General features: G+C 50.3%; 1 protein-coding gene across 15 annotated transcripts in view; it reads right to left on the minus strand.

Annotated features, from left to right (window-relative positions):
• The window catches only part of PPP6R2 (protein phosphatase 6 regulatory subunit 2), a 54,889-nt gene continuing 40,697 nt past the window's right edge, over positions 1 to 14,192 (minus strand). For 8 of the 15 annotated variants that reach the window (XM_081958201.1, XM_081958202.1, XM_081958194.1 and 5 more), the window contains 2 exons: positions 13,643 to 13,850; positions 6,572 to 7,747 (listed from right to left, as the gene is read on the minus strand). In XM_081958201.1, coding sequence (XP_081814327.1) covers positions 7,696 to 7,747; positions 13,643 to 13,850 — 260 coding nt within the window. In that variant the 3' untranslated portion in view covers positions 6,572 to 7,695. Of the gene's footprint in view, positions 2,003 to 3,740; positions 3,894 to 6,571; positions 7,748 to 13,642; positions 13,851 to 14,192 lie in introns of those variants that run through there. The other 7 variants (XM_081958200.1, XM_081958198.1, XM_081958197.1 and 4 more) reach the window with 5 other exon arrangements.

A 14,192-nucleotide genomic window follows, 5' to 3' on the forward strand; every position in this document is an offset into this window, starting at 1 on the left:
AAAAACTCCACAGTTATGAATTGTGTTTTATTTTATCTTCCTCACAAACACCAGCACGAACTGACATCCATTAATAGGCAATTCAAAGTCAGGACTAACCATCCAGTAACTATCCCACCTTTTAAAACTGTTCCCTAACTCACCCTCTAGTTTTCCCTAAGCCAAGTCAGTAGCCATTTAGCAGGGAAGCCAGCAGAGTTCCACCATCAGCCACACTCAGTTCGCATGCCTCAATCTTCCATTTTGTTTTCAACCACTTGGCCGCCCATCAACTGTTCAGTGTTAATGTCAGCAGTGGTGATAGGTGTGATTTAGGCTCTGCGGTTCAGTGGGTTTAGCTTCAGGGTGGCTGTGTCCCTACGTAAAAGATAATCTCTGCTTCTCGTTTTCTCAACGAAATGGCAGCCCTGGGTTGCCAGGCATACCAGGTCTGACATGCGCCCCCCCTACCATGGAGACGGCACCTGGAAAACAAAAGATACAATGAGATGGTTCCATTTCTACTTGGCTCCCTACCCTGGTTCCTTGGTTTGTCTCTGTTTTTCCTGTGGAGGTCTCCAAAAGGGGGTGGTCCGAACTGGACGTAACAAGCTACAATGCAAAACCAGGTCAGTCTTCTCTAATAGGCGCGGGAGATGCACTGTAACTGGGTTAATGAGTTTCACAATTGGGAATAGGCCAATAAACTTATGGGCTAGATTTTTTGCATGGTATCTTTAACTTAAAGTATTTAAGACAGGTAGACCTGTTGCCTGATATGGAATCGGGTTTGTGGACTTCATTTTTTGTCTGCCTGTCTTTTATAGTTCTCTGTTGATTTCTCTAATGCCTGTTTCACTGCCCCACAATATTTTCATCTTAGCTATCCACTCTTTAAGGTCAACCTCCTTGGAGTTCTCTCAGGGACACTCCAGTATGGGCATAAATTCCACCACATTCATAACCTGGAAAGGGGTGAACTCGGTGCTACTATGCACCTCAGTGTTATAGGCTACGTTGGCAAATGGTAGTAATTCCACCCAGTCTGACTGCTGCTGCTTTATATAGCAGCATAGATACTGCTCTATCATTGCGTTAGTGTTCTCAGCAGCTCCGTTAGTAGTTGGGTGGAATACTGAGCTGAGGCCTTGGGATGATACTATCAGAGTCAGGAACTGCTGCCAAAATTTAGCGGTAAATTGTACCCTTCAATCGAATACAATTCACCTCAGTACGCCATGTAGTTGGTATATATTAGTAATTAATGGTTTAATCAGCTTTCTGCTGACAGGAGGCCGGAACAAACCACAAAGTTTTTGTTTGAAAAAAGGTCTATGACCATCCAGTTCACCATGTTTCCTTGGCTCTCTGGTAGGTCCACTATAAAGTCCATGGCTATCTCCTCCCATGGTCTTACAGGATTTGCCACTGGTTGTATAAGTGCAGGAGGTTTTCCTTGCCTCTTTTTCATGGTGTTGCATATAATGTAGTTCCATACATAGTCCTCCACATCCTTCTTCGTATGAGGCCACCAGAACTGCCAGTTTGTTAGATGTAAAGTCTCTAGAAACCTGAAGTGCCTGGCTGAGCGGACGTCGTGACAGCATCGGAACATGACCAGACGGAAGCACTGGGTACATAAATCTTGGACCCCTTCCACGCTAGGTCATCTTGTGTGAGTTTATGTTGGTTTTCCTGGAACCATGGATCATTCAGAAGCGAGGCTTGGACGGAACTGGGTATGTCTCCTTTTTGCTCTTTCTGTCAGGTTGTTTCTGGTGTTTGGTGAATTGCTTGTGCTAAAAGACACAATGTTAGTATCATGGCTTGATTTTGTCTTGTTCGCTAGTGTATTGTGGTTTCTGGAATAAGGCATCCGCTAAAAAATTCTTTTCACCTGGTATATATTTCAGCTTGAAATTGACATGCCTAAAGTACAACGCCCACTGGACTTGTTTGGGTGATAATCTTTGTGGGTTTTGGAGAGCTTCTAGACTTTTATGATCTGTCCAAACTTCAAATGCTAAAAAACAAAAAACAAAACACACATTGCAGTAGGTGTCTCCAGGTCATTAGAGCCCATTGAACCACAAATGCTTCCTTGTCCCATATCGCCCATTTGCGTTGGTGTCATTTAGCTTATGGGACGTGTAGGCACAAGGTTGTAAGTCATCCCCCCCCCCCATTTGTTCATGCTCCTACCACCACATTGCTAGCATCTGCTTGTACTACAAATGGTTTGGTGGTGTCTGGGTGTTTTAGCACCAGCTTTCTGGCAAACAATGTTTTCAGCTGTTCAAATGCTTGCTGACATGCTAATGTCCATTGCGCTGGATGTCCAGGGCGTGGCTTACCAGCCAGATGTTTATTCTGTAGGAGATCCATTAACAGGAGAGCCACTCAAACAAAAGAAGGGATAAATCAATGATAAAAATTAGAAAACTCCAGAAAACTATTTGCGTGTTTTGGGGGCCTGCCAGTCCAATACCGCTTTCACCTTAGTAGGTCCATTTCTATTCCCTTCACTGACATTCAGAATCCCAGATAGTCTGGTTGTGTTTTATCACATTTAGATAATTTTACATATAGTTTTGCAATTTAGTTTGCTTAAAATTTGACACACCAGGCTGACATGTTCTTTTAGCGTTTTAGTATATATTAGAATGTCGTCTAAATAGACGAGTACTCCTTTATACAGATGTTTCTGTAGGATCTCATTAATGAGCTGCATGAAAACAGCTAGGACCCCTTGTAACCCAAATGGTATGACCTTAAATTGGTAACTCCCTAATTAACAATTGAAGGAGGTCTTCCATTCATCTCCGGCTTTGATTCTAACTCTATAATATGCTTCCCATATATCTAATTCTGTAAAGACGTGGCCTTCTGCTAATCGGGCCAGCATGTCCTTCATGAGTTGAGGGGGTACATATGTTCAACAAATACTGCATTGGTCCCTCGGAAGTCAACGCATAAACACAAGCCTCCATCTTTCTTTTCCCAAAAGAGGACTGGGGCCCCTATCCAGGATCTGGCCGGTTGTATGAACCCCCATTTCAAGTTTTCATCTATGTATTTCCTCATCTCTTCTAACTCTTTAGGGGTCATTGATTACATTTTGGGCTTCGGTAAACTGGCCCGCTGCAGTATCTCTATCACAGTCCATGGGACGGTGGGGAGGAAGTGTATCATACTCCTTTTCTCTAAATACTTCCTTCAAGTCCCTGTAATATGGCAGGGAAAGCCGTTGGTTCTCTCTCCATAGCACCCCTTTCTGATCCCCCTTTTCCCGGGGGTATGGTTGTTTCACTTGGTGTTGGATTAGGACCAACCTCTATCTGCAGGTGTCGGCAAACTCCCCCCCCCACTTTATCACTGGGCCCCTCTTTATCAAGCCAGGCCAGGCCTATTACTGTGGAGTGACTCCATTTGCCCTCATATACATTGTTCCTTCCACTGGGTGGAATGACTTATGGAGGGAATAACCATGGAAAAGGGAGGTAGCAGCCCCAAGGAGCTCAGCCACCACTCTCCTGTTCCCCTGGTAAACTTGTTTCCATCTGAACTCCTGAACATTCTCAGATATGACTTACTGTTAAGAGAACAAAGTAGTATTGATGCTAGCCAGTCTTGCAAGAGACCTATATCCAAAAGTGCTTGAAAAGTGGGAACGAGTAAACATTTTGTGATCTCTGTTATAAATTCACGAGTGACACTCTTCGACAAGATCCAAGAGAGCTGGGATCAAGCCAAAAACATACCTCTTGGTAGAGGAAAGCTAGATGTCAAAGAGACTTTCACTGTGAAACTTGACCAACTGTTTGACATCCTCAACTGCAAGTGTCAAATTGTTCTGTGTGCTGAATTCGGCTGCCTTGCTCGCTGCAAAAAAGCTCCCATTAACTGTACCAGCCCTAAGGAGACAAAGGAACTTGCTTTCGTTAAAAGTCAGAGACAAGATTGAATCACATTAGATTAGTTTGCCAGATGGGCCCAAGCAGAAACAACAAGGCAAAAACAGCAAGACAATGAGCCATATAAGCAGAATATTCCAGACATTTTGATTCTGACAAATATCTGTTACGATGAAAATGGACAGATGACCAAAGAAGAGGAATGTGATGGAAGTTATGAAGAGGTCTTAAGACCAAACACAAGTGCCCTCAATTCCAAAAGAAAAGGCAGAATACAATAGGTTAGAAATATCAAATGTTGCTATATCCATATGCCTGATCAGTAGACAGCATAAGACACAGTGTTGGGTCTATGTGCTACCGCTGCCATTGCCACAGCCACTTTCATAGATGCTGGCTTGATCACCGAAGAAGACCAGAGACTTCTAGTTGACCACAATAAAGTCAAGAGGCCAGGAAAAAAATTATGAAGTTCCCTAGATCAATTTGATGAGCTCTGTAAGAAGGCGAAATAGAATGCATCTTCTTCTATGGCTGTATAGATGCAACTAAAGTTATGCTGAAAGCAAACAATTCAGACCAGCAATTCCCCAGAACCATCAAAGATTATTCTGTGTGCATTGAGCTGGGTGGAATTTTTATCATTTCACTCCAGAGAAAGACTCAAAACTAGGAAAAGCTGCTCAAGTGATGGCAGATATTCTGGTGTATTTCATGAAGAAGGCATTGACAAAAGCTTGAAGGCCACTGGAGGAGATTCTACAAATGTTAAATACTGCCTGTGAAGGTGGTGCCATGCACTGGACAGAGGTCAAGCTTGACCGGAAGTTGATCTGGTTGCTGGTATGCACTCCACAGCAAGGAGTTACCTCTATGACAAACCCAAAATTGGATGGGAAGACCTTGTGTAACAAATGGGCTGGTAAAACTGGCAACATGCTAGACACTGATCCTTCATTCATCAGTTTCAATTGGTGAGCCTCTCATTTCACTGAGCGATTGTTGTAAAGGATCTCTCTACTGACTGAGTGTACGCATATAGGATCACACAGGCAATAACGACAGGAGAACTTACCACAGATCTGGCTCTTCTGGAAATTGGTCCCATAAACCACACTGGTTGAAAATAGAACTGAACTGAACACAGGCTGTGCCAATTATGGGTTTCAAAACATGGCTTTAAATGCAAAACTCTCTAAAACTTAAGAATGGTAGTGCCAACTAAGAATCGAGAAGCCATTTTTTCTACTGCTCAGTTGCCACATGGGGAAAGGGGGAAGGAGAACAAAATACATTGCTATACAAAACACAGAACTTTCTTGTGGGAAGCAAAGTCATCTCTACAGGTGGTGAATAGAGATGAGGAGAGGTGCCTGGAGAGCCCACCAATTTACCTAATTGGCCATGACTTTTGGGGAGTTATTTCCTGTTGTAATTACACTGAAACCACGGGAAACAAAGTTGGTTTTCCATTTGATCGTGCCAATGATGTACCCAATAAAGAAGTCCTTAGAGGAAGTCCTCAGCCTCAGAGATCTGATTTGTTTGAGTTCGTTAGTCAGGATCATGACAGGTAGTGGAATAAGTTGTTGGTGTGCACTACCCTTGCTGATTCAACATCAAAGTAAAACGTTCCTGGATTGAAAGCCTGTGTCATATGTTGTTCCAGCTGCAGCAAGTCAAGATTGCAAATGGCGGCTGTAGTAGTTGCTGTTTCCCCAACCATTCAGCGCCCAGTATGGTACTCTTTCAGTGAAATGATAATTCAGGCACTCTTGTGTTCAGGTGACATTCAAGAGAGGAAAGCTGGTGTGCAAAAGATCATTGATTTGAGGGGTGCAAACGCCACCGCAATGGGAGATTTTTCTGAACGTGCAAGAAAAACGCCTTTAATCAACGCCAGAGCATCCACTCTGCTGGAGCCGACCAATTGGTCTGAAGGTGTATATGATGTACAAACTGACTACAGTTTACAGAACTAAAGTAGTTCATTGACAAACAAATGCAAGTGCCACAGTGGCCCCATCACGCCCAATCAACAGAGGGATGTGGTAACAGGTCACAGAGGCAGCAAACAGAGTGCAGGCACAGGAGAAACGTGCGGGTTACATCAGAGGCCAAGAAGCAAGTCAGTGGCTGAGGTCAAATGAATCAAAATAAGACTGGATGAAACTCACTTAAATTTTTTTGTAACTCAGATAATTCCTTTCTGTTAGTTTATGATTGCATGGATTACTTTTTTTGCTTAGCTAGTAAGATTCATGCAGAAAAAAATCCTTAATTTTTGTAGCACAAAGTGTAATTTTGAGAAGATAAAGTTAACAGTATTTGGATTACAAAATACTTTTGTTTGTTGTATGATCAGAGGTGGATTTATACCATATCAAGCTAAATCTTGTGCAATTGCAAAAATAACAGATTTGAATGTTTGGTGTAAAAACACATATTTTTAGAACCCCTGAAAAAAGCAGTCCAAAAATTAATTTTCACCCCAGTAAATGACACACCCAGGACATGGCCTCCGCTCACCAGTTCCCTGACCACAAACCACAGTTCACACAGTGGGAGAAAAGTGGGCTGGCCTTGGCTCCTCAAAGGCTTCTGGCCAACCCTTTAATTTGCAGTAAACATGGGACCACAGAGACATGGTTGAGTTTTTTCTAAAAACAAGAGCACTGTTATGTTTGGGCGGGGGGGGGGGGGGTGGACTGTAACTGTGCCAGATTTAAACCAGTTTTCTTCACCTGCTCCAAAAAAGATTTCGATTCCGAAGTATCTGATCCCCCCCCCCCCTTTCATATGCCACTGATGAGCATCATCAAGTCTCACTGAGGTTTGGCAAGGATCTGGTGGCTGCACGGAGCCTGGGAACACCAGGAGGGCAAAAGGAGCCCCTTCCATCCAACGGCTCCAGGGCCAAATTCAGAGTCTCGATTCTGCAGCAGCTCATTCTTGTGCTGGGGGACGGAGGGAGGCTGCCCCACCACACAGAGTCTTTCGGGCTACCCTGGAGTCCACATCTCTTCTAGGGCACGGCTCATGCTTCTCAGGCATTGCCAGGCCATACTGGCATGGCTTCCTCAAATGTCTCATCCAACTTTCAAGGTTGGCATGAGATCCAAAGTGCAAAGTGTTGCAGTTCTTGTTTCTATTAAAATTTTTACAAAATTAAACAAAAGGAAAAATCAAACTCGACGTGAAAGGGAAGTCTCCAGAGACCCCACCCCCACCCCAGAAACGCTCCAGGACCTCCTTCCTTGCAAGGTCACCTTTGTTCCCAAGGGTGATGCTGGCTGACCTAAGTCCCTTCGCTGGCCTGCCTACCTTCTTTTCCTTTCTTCCTCCCAAGAGTGGCAAGAAATTCCGTCCTTCAGGAGACCAGCTGCCTTTGCTCCCCTCCCCAAACCTTCTCACGTAGCAGCCTCATTCCTGATAAGACATTATTGCTTGATAAAAAGCTGGCAGACAAGTTCCAGCGCCAGCTTCTTCCCAACCCCACTGGGCCAGTCCAGGGTTTTCCTGGAGAGCAGAAGGTCCCGGAAGCAAGACTGGGAGATCACGGACCATTCATCCCTTTTGCCCGCAAGAGCCAAGCCAAGAGTGGGCACCAGTGCAGGTCAGTCATGACTGGATGGATGGAGCTCAGGGGGAGGGGCTGGAGGAAGAGGAGCACATGCTGCACTCGAGCCACGGCTGAAGAGGGACCTGCTCTCCACACTCTCTCCTCTTCAAAGGCAGCCTGGATCACAATGGACACCTGGGCAGCCCAGCTGCAGTCAGGCACTTTCCGGGCTGTCCCCCGTCAAGCTGGGCCTTTCAGTGGGGCCTCTGTTCCCGGGTGGGGCTCCTCATTCCTGCAGAAAAGTGGGAGGGGAGGGAAGACAGGTTAACAGCTGTTACCAAGGTGGCTTTTCTCCATCTGTCTGAATCCTCCTGGCAGGCTACTTCGGCCAGGCTGTCTCTCTTCCTGCAGACCCAACTCTTTGACCCAAGACATCACCATAACTTTCTCATGTGCAGCGAAACACCAGCTTGACACGGAAGCCACACCAGGCACTTACCCTCTGAGGGATGAGGCGGACAGAGCCCTGCCTGAAATTCACACCCTGCCACCTCTCCAGCCTTCAGCTCAGGGAGGGTCTCTCTCGGTCCCAGGGATGCCCAGGTGTGGAACCAGACCACCCTGAGAAGCTTCCCGTCTCCTGACAGCCAGGCCCTTGCCAGCGCCCCACGGAAGCCCCCTGGGGCCTCTCAGGGTCAGCACTGGAATTCACAAGGCTGCCAGCCCCTGGGAAAGGACTTGGGGCCTCCCCCGGGGCCTGTCCGAAGAGGTCACAGGGCCAGCTCCCTGGAGGGAAGGGAACGGGCTTGACCCACCGTTTACTCTGATGCAGATGAAATGTGACCCCAAGGTGAAGCCCTCGGCCTCCAGTGAGGGCAAGCAAGCCGGGGCCTGCCTTTCCCCTGCTCTGGGCTGGCTGCAGAGGCATTGCAACCCAACAAGCAGCAGCCTGCTAGATCCAAGCTGCCCAAACTCTCCCTGGAAGAGCCTGGGATGCGGAGGCTGCAGAATTGAGCCATTCCCCCCGGGGACTTCTGAGAGCAGTGGCGGCGGCAGCAGCAGCAGCAGCAGAAGCCTTGGTTCCCGCAGCCACTTGTGGTTGGCTGGAGTCCTGAGTTCTGACATGCCCTGAGTTGTCAAGGGGACCCTCGTGGACTCCAGCCTTCCCCAAACCCCACCTTTCCAGTCACTTTGGAGTTTCCTTTCCTTTCTTTCTTGCTGCCTCTGAGATAGAAAAACCCTGGGAATCATCAAGCCTACAAGCTACTGGGTGAGTTTCCCTTCAGTGCCTTTTCAGCTCTGAAAGCTCTCTGGGCAGGAGGGGACCTTTTGCAATATACAGCCAAGGCTTTAGACTTCAGATAGGAAGGCTTTGTAAGTGTTGGTTGAAAGGAAGGCGTAGAAGCTAATGAGATGGACCCTCTGGAGGGAAATGCCTCTTTTGTTTACACTGCAATGCAAAACCAGCCTCTGACAGCCGGTGACTAGAGCACACGAGGGTCCCTCCAAAAGGGAGATCTGATCTGGGGGCTGGTGAAGAGCTTCAGCGTGCAAACTCATCTTGGTATCAAAGGTGAACAAACTCCTTTGAAGACAATTGAAATGGACTTTAAAAATTAAAACTCATGAGGGGAGGGAGAGAGGGAGGGAGGGAGGGAGAGAGAGAGAGATTTATTTTAATTTTATTTTATTAAATTTATAGACCGCCCCCTCGAGAGAGAGAGAGAGAGAGAGAGAGAGAGAGAGAGAGAGAGAGAGAGAGAGAGAGAGAGAGAGAGAGAGAGAGAGAGAGAGAGAGAGAGAGAGAGAGAGAGAGAGAGAGAGAGAGAGAGAGAGAGATGTGGGCTCTGGAGGACCGGAGGCCTAGGCGAGGACATCTTGACCACGCAGCCGGAGCGAGTATGCTGCTTGGTTCTATGACTTTTGGGAGGCCTCCTTCTTCCCTTGGCCCAGACCCTGCCCCCACTCCTCACACTGGCATGGACCGAGTCAAAGGAGGAGCAGAGGTCCCAGCTCTTGGGAAAAACTTCCAGGGGTCACCGGGAAGGAAGCTTCTTCGGAGGCTCATCTGGTAAATCCAGGTCGTCAAACTCAAGAAATCCAAGGTGACTGAGCTCTGGAAGAAGAAGGGGAGACGCATCGACCGGAAGGCACTCAAGCGGCAACCAAAGTCTAGGATAGGCGGTGAAGGAAGCTGTCAGTCCACAAAGACCAGCGGAAGGCCTGCCATTTTCAGAATGGGTGTTGGGCTTGAAGGGGACTCACCTGCCGCTCGCGAGGGTAGAATTTCTACCTTGCCATGCATTGGGGTGAGGTGACCTTAGATAAGTAGAACCAGTCTGATGCTGGCCCAGAAACCAGGAGAGGAGGATTTCTAGTTCTGCCTTAGGTAGCCTCCTTGGTGACAGCTCACCTCACAGGGTGGGTGATTGTGGGGAAACCAGGAGGAGGGAGACATATTGGGACGTTTCCTGTCTTGAGTAGGAGCCTGGGGGGTGGGGGGATGTTCTGTACCTCTTCAAACAGGCTGAAGGATCACCCGTCAGAGACATTGGTAAAGCACGAAGCAAGAGGCCAAAGCATTGGGGCTGGAGACGGGGTGAGTATCAGGGTGTCCGAGTGTCCGGTCTGGAATTCTGACAAGAGCTGCATGGAGACTAGGCCACTTCCCACGTCTGGGAGGGCGCCGAGGTCTTATAACCTCTCTGTGGGTTGGAGGAGGCCTTTGCGTTCAACAAACAACCCCGGGTCCACAGAAGCCTTACCTTGCAGGACTGTTACCCTTCTTCCTTACTTGATCCAGGAGAGTTGGCTTAGTGGGCACCCTGGTAGAGGTGTAGGAGAGATTCCCTCGGATCCAAGATGGACTGCCCTCAGCACCACTGTCTTCATGAATAGTTTGAGGATTGACGGAATGGGAGAATCTTCATCTGCGAGAGTCCAGACGTGGAGACATTCGGAATGTCCGGGAGGGGGGGGGATTGGAGGAGCATTGAACCACTGAGGCTCGCGAGAGAATCTTTTTCCTGGAAGCTTCCTAAAATGGATCTCAGATCCCCCTCTGGCATCACACGCTCACTTCGGATTCAGGATTAGGCACCGTTTCACGTTCCTCTTTGAAGCCATGAAGAATATAAGAATACACGCCTCAAAGGATTTCTTGCCTCTTGTGACCAGCCAGGCCAACCCGGGCTACTTTGGTCCATCGTGAGACCAATGGACGGAATGAGGTAAGGCTGGCGAGAATCCTGCACTACAGCCAGGCTAAGCAGGGCGATGAAGGCACAGCCTGCCTTAGCCTCCCACCCACAGGGCAGCGGCTTCTCAGGCCTTTCCCCCAGAGGGTCTCTGCTTTCGGAGGTCCCAGCGTTGTGCTCACAGGTGAAAGCAAGCTCAGCCTCAGGTGCCACTCACCTTGCCCGGCATTCATTGGTTCAAGGTGTTGCTTCCTTTTTTCCCCTTGGTCTTCAGGAGCAGCTCAGCTAAGGGCTCCCTTGTTCAAAACTGGCCCCCTCTGAACACATGCCAGGGCCGGGCTGCCTTGGGGACCACGGGGCCGTTCTTCAGCCACTGGGGCCTTCTGATGGCCATCGCGCCTTTCACCAAGAACCAAGCACGGTGAAGAGCAGCGTGGATGCCAGGCTCTTTCGCAGCAGCCTCCTCCTCCTCCTCATCCCCTCCAGATACGCTGAGCTTGAGTAAAAGTGCCTGCGGGATCCGAGGTGGTGAGGAAGACCCTGCGAGAAGGAGCACTCTGACCGCTCGACCTCTGCCACCTGATGGCGTTTTTATTCGGCTGATGTTGGCAGTCCTGATCTAATACGCTCCTGCCAGGGAGGGAGGGGCCGAGGCCATTTGCCCAGAGTCACCACCACCGTAGTAGTGAGACAGGCTTGATTACTAAAAATCAGTAAAAGATGGGAGAAAGGACAGCCGAGTGGTGGTGTTGGTGGTGGTGGTGTCTCCCTTCATTGCTCCAGAGACCCCAATTCTGCCCCCATTGCTGCATTTTCTGAGGAGGAGGAGGAGGAGGAGGAGGAGGAGGAGGAGGAGGAGGAGGAGGCAACGCATGGTGGGTGTCATGGCCCATCCATGGGGCCAAGCAGCTTGGATGCCTTGAGGCTTCCTAACTTCCTAAAAAGCTGGTGGGAAACTAACTCTCAGAAGAACCATCGGGGGGGTGGGGTGGGGGAAAGGGGGGAGACAGTTGCTGGTCTGCTTCTTCGCCTCTGCCTGGTCCCTTGTGGGTCTTTGGAGGAGGTGCCGGGTGGGGGCTGGGCATCCCTTGCTTGCGGAATTGACTGGCTCCCCAGGCAGTGCCTTGAGGCACAGTTCAGGAAGGCAGACCTCGGTGCCTCCATTCCCCCCCCACATCACCTCGCAGCCCAATTCACTTGGGGGGAGCCAAGACGGGGGTGGAGGGGGAGGGTGGGCGCTGGGCATCTGTCCCTAGAGAAGCAGCCTCCGTCCAGGTCACCAGCTTTGTGGCCAGTCTCTTTATGGGCAGCTCTGGCCAACGTCTCCAGAGGAGGGGTGGGAGAGAAACCTTCAACATCCACGATGGCTTTCTGTCCTTTAGGTGTGATGCCAGGGGGATGGGTGGGAGAGAGAAAATAAAGGAAAAAGAAGGGAAACAGCCATCGAGATCCACCACGTTGGGGTCACCCCCTAAGGCGAGGAGGAGGGGGGAGGGCACATGCTCTGCAAAGCAAGCTGAGGTTGGACAGAAGCATCCAACTCCCTTCCAGCCGAAGGGAACGGGAGAGGGATACCCACTGGTTTCGCAGGGAAGAAAGCATTCTAATCAGAGACCATACTATTGTGAAGTCTATTCTCCTCTTGACAACTTGTTTTCACAGGTAAAATCAGTCTTAGAGCAAACTACGGGTGAAGAGAGGCCAATTTCCTGTCCTTTATTATGCGATGCAATGTGGTGTGTGAGGGGGAACACGGAAGGCCTGCCCCATGTCAAGCAGGGGGCCAATTCCACCCATGGGCTGCAGCACACGGCCAAGGGTGCACTTGGCTGCGTCCTGCATGCCACAGGCTGCTCCGTCGGCCAATGCCCAAGAGCATCGGGCACTGAGCCCTCTTGAGCTTTGTTTGAGGGTTTCAGCCACCACTGCAAATCTTGGTCCTTAAAGGAGGGGACCATTGTCAAGAGGGTCTTTGGGAGCCTGCTGAGTGGCCAGTATTCCTGCCCTCCAGCTGCAGGCCTGATTCTTCTGAGAGAAAGGGAGGGGGGGGGAAGAGCCAAAATGACTGCAAAGCCCCATTTCTGGCCCCTTCAGATACAGGAGCCTATCCTGGAAAGGGAGCCTTCTGTGAGGGACGGTCTGCCAGGCCCCCAAGGAAAAGCTCCCGGTTCAGCATCCAACAGGAGAGCTCTCTCCCTCTCCTCCCCCGCCCTCTCTCCCTCCGACTGACAGGCCAGGCGACACTCAAAAGAAGGAAGACTCTTTCCCCTCCCCCTTCATGGCCTGACTGCCCCGCCTGGGCTGGCCCAGAGGCCGCCTACAAGCCCTCTTGAGCCAGGGGATCAGATCAGAGCAGCTCAGGAAGTCAACCAGTTCTCCCCGGAAGCCCCTTCCTCTTTTGGGGCCCATGAGAAGCAGAGCCATTGAATGGCCTCCACCCAACTGCAGCCCCTTCATCAAACTACTCCAGGGATGTCCCCCACCCATCCACGTGGCCACCCCCTTCTTCCAGAAAGAGTTGGAGGCTGCCATGGCAACGCTCCCTGTGGAGAGGAAGGATGGAAGGGAGGTTAGACTGGGGGTGGGGTGGGGGGGAGGGGCTTCTCCATATCCTCCTGGGGTTCCACCTCCACTTTGGACCTGAGAACAGTCTGCGCATCTCCTCCCAGTTGTAGGCATTTTATGTATGAAAGGTAAGGGGGAAGAAATGGAGTCCCCAAGTCCTTCCAGGGTCACAAATGACTCTGAAGAGCATTGAGGCTGCTGGGCGACATTCTTCGTTCAACTGCCCCCCCCTTGGCAAAACGAGGCTTTGCCTGTAAGGGCGCCTCTGCCGCCAGGTGATCCCCCCCCCCCAGGCACCCTCCCCTCCTCCTGCTCTGGGGGGCTTGCCTACCCCCGTCCTCCCTGGCTTCTCTGTGCCACTGCCCAGGCATCCGGAGGGCATCCTTGGGCACTCGTACCCAGTCCCCTCCTAACCACTTGCGCACCTGGTGAAGAGGGCCTTTTCGCTCTTAGCGTCCACGGTGGGCAGGAGGGTTTCCTGGCCTGAACCCGTGCTGGCGGTGTCTGTGACCACACTGACCGCCTCTTCCTCTTCCTCGCTGTCTGAGCCGCCAGAGGAGCTGCTGTCTGAGGCGACCAAGGGGGCCTTCCGTGCCATGCAGACGTTCCAGGCGCAAGGGGAGGCAGCGCTTGCTGTACAAGGAGAAGCACGCAAGGCCCCCGTCATGCGAGCCTTTCTCCCGCAGCAGGTCAGCGCACCAGACCGCTTGTGCCCAGGGCCTTAAAATGAGGGAGACCCCTTTGCCAGCTGACGATCTCAAAACCTCCGAAGAAACGGGGGCGCTTGAGCCTCAGAGAGAGACGGCAGGGCCAGCAGCGTCGACAGCCGTAAGGGAGCCGTCTCGGTGGGGCTGAGGCAAGCTGGGTGCCCAATGACAGGGGGGAGGGGGCGGGCTAGGTCTCCCTTCCAATTGCCTTGGCCTTCTTTCCAAGCCATTTCCTTTCCTTCCACTCCATGGAGGCCTTTCCTGGGGG

Source organism: Natrix helvetica, assembly GCF_964273705.1.
Source record: "Natrix helvetica genome assembly, chromosome: 6".
NCBI lineage: Eukaryota > Metazoa > Chordata > Lepidosauria > Squamata > Natricidae > Natrix > Natrix helvetica.